Source organism: Oryctolagus cuniculus, chromosome 13, assembly GCF_051225735.1.
Source record: "Oryctolagus cuniculus isolate XC-2025 breed Fujian yellow rabbit chromosome 13, ASM5122573v1, whole genome shotgun sequence".
Lineage (NCBI taxonomy): Eukaryota > Metazoa > Chordata > Mammalia > Lagomorpha > Leporidae > Oryctolagus > Oryctolagus cuniculus.
The window spans coordinates 55,637,406-55,645,983 of NC_142879.1; the positions used below are offsets into that span (position 1 = coordinate 55,637,406).

Sequence of the window (8,578 nt, forward strand, 5' to 3'; positions counted from 1 at the left end):
AGACTCCAGATTGCAGGAGTCGAAGGAGTGAAGAGGCAGTGAGCTAGTGGAAAGAGTGAGCTCGGACTGTTCTTGCAAAGGTTCCAGGAGGTGTGAGCTGAGTGGTGAGGCTATAAGCTACCCAGCACGTGAGTAGTGTGGAAGAACGCATGTGTATTGAGCTCCAGCAGTGTCGTACCTTATGTATGTGTGCATCACACAGATTTATATATTTAGTCCTCACAGAGCTCTACAAGGTGAATGACAGCACATGCATTTTGCTCATGGATAATATGCATTCTGAAGGGGTTAATTCTCTTGTAAGAGGAGTTAGAATTCAAGGCCATTTCCAAAGTTCTGTGCATGAGATCAAGGGCAGGCTGACTGGGTGTGATTTCCAGACAGACAGGGCTTAAGCCTGTTTATAGGTGGAAAGGAGCAAATCCTTCCTGCTCCGATCTCAGGCATCCCACTCTGAGCAGCTGGCTCTCCAGCACCCGAACTCCTAGTCTTCTACTCCCCCAGTCCTTGGGTCTGAGAAAAGAGATTTGGGGCTGGGTGGGGCGATTGCTGAGGTCAATGAGAATCAAAATGACCTCTGTCAGCTTGTTCTGTCCACAGGACAGGTCAGATGCTAAAAATTGTATTTCTCACTGTCCATGTCTGATTGGCCTCAAAAGTTGGCTTTTTGTTTACTGTATCAGCAAGTAGAATTTCACACTGAGCATGGGCACTCTTGCTCCAACCATTTTCCATAAGGTTATTTATATCCCTTCCCCAAATCCATGTGGCATTGGGGTTGTGTGGCTTGAATTATCTCCCAGGTGATAGGTCCCACACCACACACAGCCCAGAGGAGCACTGGCCGGGAACATGATTGGGTCACACAGCACACTGGGTACTCTGCTCCCCTCAAAAAGATACTTTTCAACAAAAATGTTCTATCCCATGCCTCTGCCCAAATGATACATAGATAAACTTTATTTTTCCCCATGTCCTTTATTTTACTACCTCATTATCTCCTGAAATGCAGAGTGCCTGGGAAAGATTGTAAGCCCCATGTCCCAGCTGAGAAAGCACTTAGAAAACATCACAAACCCTTATGACGATTGTCTAACGGCTGCAGCTGGAATTTATTTTCCCCTGACCTCTCTCTTACCTCTACCTTCAGCCTTCAGATCTGAATACACATGAAGTTTCCTGGGATTGTGGGAGCTCTGGAGAGGCATGGTTTTAGGAAGCATGGGATAAAATACACACATTGAGAATTGGATTTGGTGCCAGGTACCATGTTAGCTGCTTTACCTAACCCAGTTCGTTAAGCCTCCTATACCCACTCTAAGTTAAGGTATTCAAAATCATAATTAGTAAAGTGAAATCACCTACATAAGATCAGAAGTTAAGGTGAATGTAGTGGGAGCACCACACCTGGCACCAGCTTTGCATGGTGTCGGAGCCCAGGCCTGCCCCTGAGAATCCCAGTGTAGGATGGGTCCCACCTCAGTGTAATCTGACCAAGTTGTCTTGATCCCTGCAAGGTATGCTTCCCACCTGGCCTTCCAACCTGCAAGGCAACTGGGGAGATTTAAATGAAATCCAGACTTGAAAGATGCTTGGCCCCAGAGTGTCACACACCTGCTTTGTATTATGCACACCTGAGGGGCTGCCTCCTTTTGAAGAGCAAGTGAAACAGCATGAGGTCAATTTCTCTCTTCAGTGATGCTGTCAGTTAAGCACCTGCTGCCTTTCCCTGATCTCTGACCTAAAGCGCTGAGACTCACCCTTCCTTTCTACTCACCCTGTAAATATGGAGAACATATTTCCCTCCTCCACTCTATTGTGTATTCACTTCAAAACTCTTCACTGTTCCATGACTGCTGGGAAGTCAGAGTATACATAAGCACTCTTCACGACAAAGGAAACGTAAACCTGCTCACTCAGAATCTGAAGGGCTCCTTGGATAGGCATAAGAATCTGGAAGCAAGCTCTGAGAATCAAGAGAGCCACCTTCCGCCTGCTACTCCATGTTTGATCCCAAGGCAAGAAAATTACCTTCTGTGTGCTTCTGCTGCTCACCTCACTTCTTAAAGATCCTAGAACAGTCCCTCCTTCCTGCCACTATTGCAGAGAAGATAAATGACACCACATACTGTCATGTATGTCTACCTTGTGCCTCAGCTGGGTTCTAATCCCAACTGCCTTCTCACTAGCTATCGTGGCTTTAAGCAAATCACTTAAGCTTTCTGAATACAGGGGTTTGTTCTTTGAAAAGCAGCAAAGACTGCCTTGAGAATTATGGAGCACATTTCAGAGAGAGGCAGATTTATCATGGACTCACCTCAAGCTGGTTCATTACTGAAGTGCAAAAACAACCGTGGCATAAGGCAGTTCCACCTCTCTAAAGTCCTCAGCCCATACCTCGGCTGTCGGAGTGTGCATTCCAATGATTTCATCATGAACCCTAATTTCTTTAGCAAAGAAACATCTTGAACTGGTCAAGTGCAAAGTGACTTTCTCTGACCAGCAAGCAGGTGGCCATTCCATTTCCAGCCTCAGCACTGACCTCCTGCTGCCCAGGAAGGGGGAGTCAAGAGAAGGGAGGGTCAGGATTGGCCTGATGTCACTCAGCCCTATTTAAAGCCTCCTTTAGGCTCCTGCAGACAGCGTGGATGCAGCTGGGGGAATGAGTTGTGGGTTTTTTTTTTCTTTTTCCCTTTAAAGACCAACACAGACACAGCTGTTGAGCAAAATGCCGCCTCTACAGAAAAACCCAAGCCTCAGACCCTTCAAGCAGAGGAAGAGCCTAGGTAAAGCTCTGGGGCAGCTCTCAGGGTAACTTGAGAGGCAGGAGAGGATGCAGCTTTCTCTAACTGTCCACTTACTCTTTTCTACCTGAACTCTCTACAGCAACCAGACAAGAGGAAGTTGCTGGAATCCGGGCAAAGTTCCCAAACAAGATCCCGGTAAGACTCACTGTCCTTCCCCAGAGGGGCCTGTATCTGTTCTTTGAAGAAACAAAGAGCAAACAATGGCCTCCCCCTCTCTTTCCCAAGTCCCTAAGATACTGGGGGCTCTGAGTCACATTCTTAGGCACCTGCCTCAGGAGAGACCCATGCTGATACTCTTGGCAGGTGATAGTGGAGCGCTACCCCAGAGAGAAGCTCCTGCCCCTGCTGGACAAAACCAAGTTCTTGGTTCCTCAGGAGCTGACCATGACCCAGTTTCTCAGCATCATACGGTAGGTGACCCAGCGGACATGTGTGTGTGTGTGTGAGAGAGAGAGAGAGAGAGAGAGAGAGAATTTTGCAACTATCTGTAAGTTTGCTGCATTCTTTGGTTGGTATGTGGGTATTCCAGAAGAAAAGGGGGTTGAGATCTTTTGGTGACTCACTCATCTTTTAGATTCTGTTGTGCCCTAAAAAGATGCTGTGAGAATTATTCTATTTTAAACAAGTGGGGAGAACCCCTTAGACAACAAGCAACAGACTGCAAGAGCTGCCGACATTTCGAAGAATTCCCTAGAGTAGTTCTGGCTCTGGAACTCATCCAGAAGATCCTTCTTCCACAAACTGTGCGCAAGCCAGTCTGCGTGTCCCTGGCAGAGAGCAGCAGCTTTCCTCAGGGTTTGTGTTTCTGGCAGACGGGGAACTGTTTGAAAAGCAAAAGGTCCCTGCCCTTCTTAAAGCTTAAGAGGGTTAAGTGGTGTCCCTGATGCATGAGTGCAATTAGAAAATGACTTGTGAGTAAATACAGCCAGTGACTAAGTCCTCACCAGGTTGAAAAGTCTGTTTGGAGGCTGAATAGCCACTGTTGCCTGTTGCTTTGAGGGCTCACTGTGAATGAATGTCTTCGTTTTGTTTTGTTTCAAAGAGTTGTCGAAGTTTCCAAGTTCATTGTGAAGACAGATGCCTAAAGAGATATCAAAGTCGGGAGGAGATCCCATTGTATCAGTTAATCATTAGGTGACCCCTTGGGGATGAAGAACCCTTTTTCCTCTTCCCAGTCACTGCTCCTGGCTCCCAACCTACATCCTCATCCTCATCAATGTTTATTGAGCACCAACTGTATTCTGTGTGTCTTCTGGACTCTGTAGAGCCAACCGTGAACAAAATAGACAATAATGCCTGTCTGTGGCCTTCTCCCCCTTGGGGATGCCCAAACACTCATCAAAAGTGAGCTTGCGAAATGAAGGAGATGAGTGCAAGCTCGGGCACAGGAGCTTTTCCAACCCAGCCAAGGGCAGTATTCCCATCCCTAGTTCCACTCTTCTTCCACCCCCACCCCACTGCACAATGGTTGCTTTTCACCCAAAGGCACTGGGCAATAGCCAGAACGAATACCTTTGGTATTCTTTTAGGAGAAATTACCTGAGTATAAACTGAATCAGATTCCAGTCACTCCCCATGTCCCATTTATGTTTGATCTTATCCCACATCGAGGCTCAAAATTCTGAGAGTGCAGTGGGAAATTGCGTCTGTTTCACTAATTAGAGCAAATGGAAGTGTGTGGAAGGTGAGACTGAGCCTTCCTGTAGGCACCTATATTGATTCACTGTCAATCACTGCACACTGAATTGGAAGTCTGTTTACCCTTGACATTTAAAGGATGTCCAACTAAGCCTTGCTCCTTCTCCATCTCGTCGGTGGCAGAGGAGAAATGGCAAGGGAAGGGAAGGGCACACTTCAAGGCCTTTCCACGCCTGTTTAATTGTGAGAGGCTGGAAAGATAATGTATCATTCTTGCACCCTTGGGGAAATAGCTTTCTTTCTTTCTTTTTTTTTTTTTTAAAGCTCAGAATTTACTTGGGGAAGCAAGAGAAATAAACAGGAACTTAAGGGTTTTATTAAGGGAGGAGGGGGTCAGAAAGATAAACTAGGAGTTCCATACCAGGCAGAGAGCATAACGGGGGCCATGTGCGGGAAGCTACAGGCCAGAAACCGCGTGGGCAGGAGCAGCAGCACAAACAGGTGGCCTGCATGAAGCCCACAGAAAGCAGGGAAGGGGGGGGCAGTGTTCTCCATGCCTCTTATTCACGGGGGAAATAGCTTTCAACAAGACCTAGGACTTATTTGCTTAGCATTATTGTGTTGGTATTCGCCTTAGTTAAAAATGGAATGGCCTCATCCTTTGGGCCCAACTGGGAGGCCCTGAGGATCTTAAAGTTCCAGGAACAGCTGTGGGCAATTCAGTTGTCTTGCACATCCTGAGCCTTCAGATTCCTAAGCTGATTCCCAGGTCAAGTCTCTCACTACCCTTCTCCCCTTCCCAGGAGCCGCATGGTCCTGAGGGCCACCGAAGCCTTTTACCTCCTGGTGGACAACAAGAGCTTGGTCAGCATGAGCATGACCATGGCAGAGATCTATCGGGACTACAAGGACAAGGACGGCTTTGTCTACATGACCTATGCCTCCCAGGAGATGTTTGGCTGCTTGGAGTTAGCAGTTCCCAGCAGTGGGAGCAGCCATGGGAACAGACCTGAAATCCCATTCACCCCATGTCAAGAGAAACTTGTCCTCTGATGGATGCATCAGACACTGTCAGAGGCACTGTTCTTGTGTGTATGTTGGAGGGGATTGGGAAGCAGGGATACATGGGGTGATCGGCTCCACCCAATGACTGCAAAGCTGTGGCCCTCCCTGGCTCACATTCTTTGTGCTTTCCGTTCTTACTTTAAGAAAAATGTGAGCTGCTTTTGCAAGTTTTGTAAATAGTCACTTTCTTCTAAATACGAAATGATGAGCTGTGCAACGGTTTTGTGACATGAGCTGGGCATGTATCTTAAGTGTTCCCTGTGGCAGAGGTGGGCAGGCCCTTGAGGAGTTATTTTACCCCCTACCTGTGGGCAGCTGTAGAGCAGCTCTGGCCTATGGAGCCAGGTGAAGTCAGAGGGAACTATGGCAAGCTCACCTGGGAGTGCCCTGACCTGTGTCTTCTGAGAGATTATTCTATTTCCTTGGCATTTACTCTATGTGGTTATTTGTTTTTATTTCCTTTTTGTTAAGCTATGCTACACATTTATGCCAAAGTTGAAATTTCTCAATATAAAGTCATTTAAACAATTTACTTTGTGTCAAGCTTCATTCTAAGCAATTTCCTTTTCACAAATCCATGGTTATCTATTGTCAACCATCATTTTACAGATAGAGAAACTGAGACCCAAAACCAAGAACCATTTCCATATTCACACACCTAGGACTTGAGGTTGAGTATGGCTGTAGAAGCCATGCTACTACCCTTCTGCTAGGTTCCCTAAGACTCGGTTACTCTTCTTGAGGAATCCCTACCAGATCCTTGAGCTACAGTGTGGAGTGATGCTAACACAGCTTGCAGGGAGCCTGAGGACGACTAAGGGGTGCAGTGGAGCTCCATGAACGCACTCATAGTGGAGTTCTCAGCAGCAACAGTAGAAACAAGTGCCCCAGGTCATGCTTGCAGGACACTAATTTTTATTTTTATTTTTTTAGATTTATCCATTTGAAAGGCAGAATTACAGAGAGGCAGAGGCAGAGATAGAGATTCTCCATCCAGTTGTTCACCCCTGAAATAGCTGCAATGGCTGGGGCTGGGCTGATCCAAAGCCAGGAGCTTTCTCCGGGTCTCTCACACCGTTGCAGGGGCCCAAGCACTTGGGCCATCCTCTACTGTCCCCCCAGGCCATGGCAGAGAGCTAGATCAGAAGTGGAGTAGCCGGGTCTCAAACGGGCATCTATATGGGATGCCAACACTGTAGGTAGTGACTTCACCTGCCAAGCCACAGCATCGGCCCTTGGGACATTAATTTTATAGGAAGTGTAGATAAGAGTTTTTCTAGGAAGGAGTGTTATTTAATCATCTTCAGCAAACACTGAGCATTTACTATTTGCTAAGCACTATTCTGGGTTCTGGAGATATAGCACTGAACAAGATAGGCAAGGTCTCGGGCCTCATAGAGTTCTCTTTAATTCCAGCCAGAGAAGAAAGATGATATTCAGATACTTAGGAGTATAATAAAGAAGGAAAACCAGAATGACTGGTAGATGGAATAATTTTCACTGGGACCAAGTGACAAAGTGGAGGTAGAGTATGCCAGGCAGAAGGAAGGGTGGCTGAAGGTTTGAAAGTCTGCAGGGTTTTGCAAACAGAAAAGATTGTAGCGGGGAGTGAGAAGTTAGGCAATCTCTGTAGGACCCTGTGAATTTTGTTAAAGGCTTTGGACTTTAGTTTAAATGTTGGAGGATGGGAAAAAAGGAGGAGAGAAGTTCTGTTGAGGTACAGAAAATGTGTGGGCTCACTCCGGTTCCTCAGCAATGCTGGCCCTGGCATATCCCAGCTCCCTCTGGAGGGTCTGCTGCTCCCTGCTCCTAGCTGCTCCAAGCTGGTCTTTCCCTTCCTGCCCTGCCAGCTCTAATCAGTTCCCCTGTCATCCTTCATCCCCCGTCATCTTTGTCCTACACCAAGTAAAAACATTGTCTCCCAGACTCATTCTCCAGACAGATCCTTGTTTCACTTGATCCATTAATATTCTTCCCACATAAGTATACTATGATTGACATTGAGCTTGATGAGGGATAAGTGGTCCTGGACATTTACCCAACTGCCCATGCCCAGGGATGCCCCTCTTGCCCTCAGCTTCTCCACTGCCTTGGTCTTTCTTGAATCACAGGATCTTTAGGATTGTCATCATACGGCAAGGAGAGAGGACCTCCCCTGGGTTTGTAGCTAGATGGCTCTTATATTTTGTTTGGGCTCCAAAATCCATTTGATGTAGCTTTCCCTCATACATTAACCTTTCTGGTTAATGTGCATGATGTTAAGGATGGATTCAGATGTCTTGTTTAGGGTGGGCATTGCATTACCAGCCAAAACTCCGTGCATAAAGCAGCCATTTTGCTATGCCCATGAAGTCTCTGGTAAGGGAAATGCAAAGTAGCAATAGTTTGTCTCTGCTCCTTGACATCAGCAGACTCCACAAAAGACCTGAAAAGCTGGGCATGACTCAGAGGGCTGAGACTGAAGTCATCTGGAGGCTTCTCGTTTACTTTCCTAGACTGGGATGACTCAAGGCTGGGTCCAGCTGGAACCAAAGACTGGCAGGGCTCCAAGTGGCCTCTCAGCTCGACAGCTGGGTTCCAGATGAGAGCATCCTCAGAAGGAGCAGCTGGACAGCAGATGATCCAGGAAAGCCAGACAGAAGCTGGCCTGTCTATAGGAGGTTCATTTCAATCATTTTTCAGTCTGATATTGTCCTACACAGATATATTATTGGGAATTTATACTTCTGTGAATTATGATCACATTTCTTTAAGGCTATTCATAATTTTCTATTGATTTTTATTATAGTAACTCATTATATGCCATGTGTATTAAGAATAACTCTTACTTCCTGTTAATATCTATAGCAGTTTTTTCCATGTGGATGCTTTTTATGTGATCATTAGCTCAGTGGCTTGAGGCTCACAATGTGACTAGACTCTCCCTTCTCCAACATGATTAGAAGTACGCAGTCATCCTGCATTTACTTCTCTCACTATGCTTGCATTATGTTTACACTTACTTGAACCAAATTAAATTCAAGAAAGTTTTCAGGATCCATTTTTTTCCAATTGCCATACCTGAATTT

The 8,578-nt window shown here is 46.3% G+C and overlaps 1 protein-coding gene across 2 annotated transcripts; it reads left to right on the plus strand.

Annotated features, from left to right (window-relative positions):
• Window positions 1-2,575: 2,575 nt before the first annotated feature.
• On the plus strand, window positions 2,576-6,042 carry LOC100349519 (microtubule-associated protein 1 light chain 3 gamma). 2 transcript variants are annotated; one of them, XM_089311623.1, is made up of 4 exons: window positions 2,576-2,786; window positions 2,887-2,942; window positions 3,111-3,217; window positions 3,850-4,716. In XM_089311623.1, exons 1-4 carry the CDS (start codon window positions 2,729-2,731, stop codon window positions 3,890-3,892), a joined length of 264 nt encoding a protein of 87 aa, XP_089167749.1. In that variant the 5' UTR covers window positions 2,576-2,728; the 3' UTR covers window positions 3,893-4,716. The 2 variants fall into 2 exon arrangements, with proteins under 2 accessions (XP_089167749.1, XP_002717365.1); XM_002717319.6 differs by lacking the exon at window positions 3,850-4,716 and adding an exon at window positions 5,249-6,042 and having other exon boundaries at window positions 2,617-2,786.
• Window positions 6,043-8,578: the final 2,536 nt, after the last annotated feature.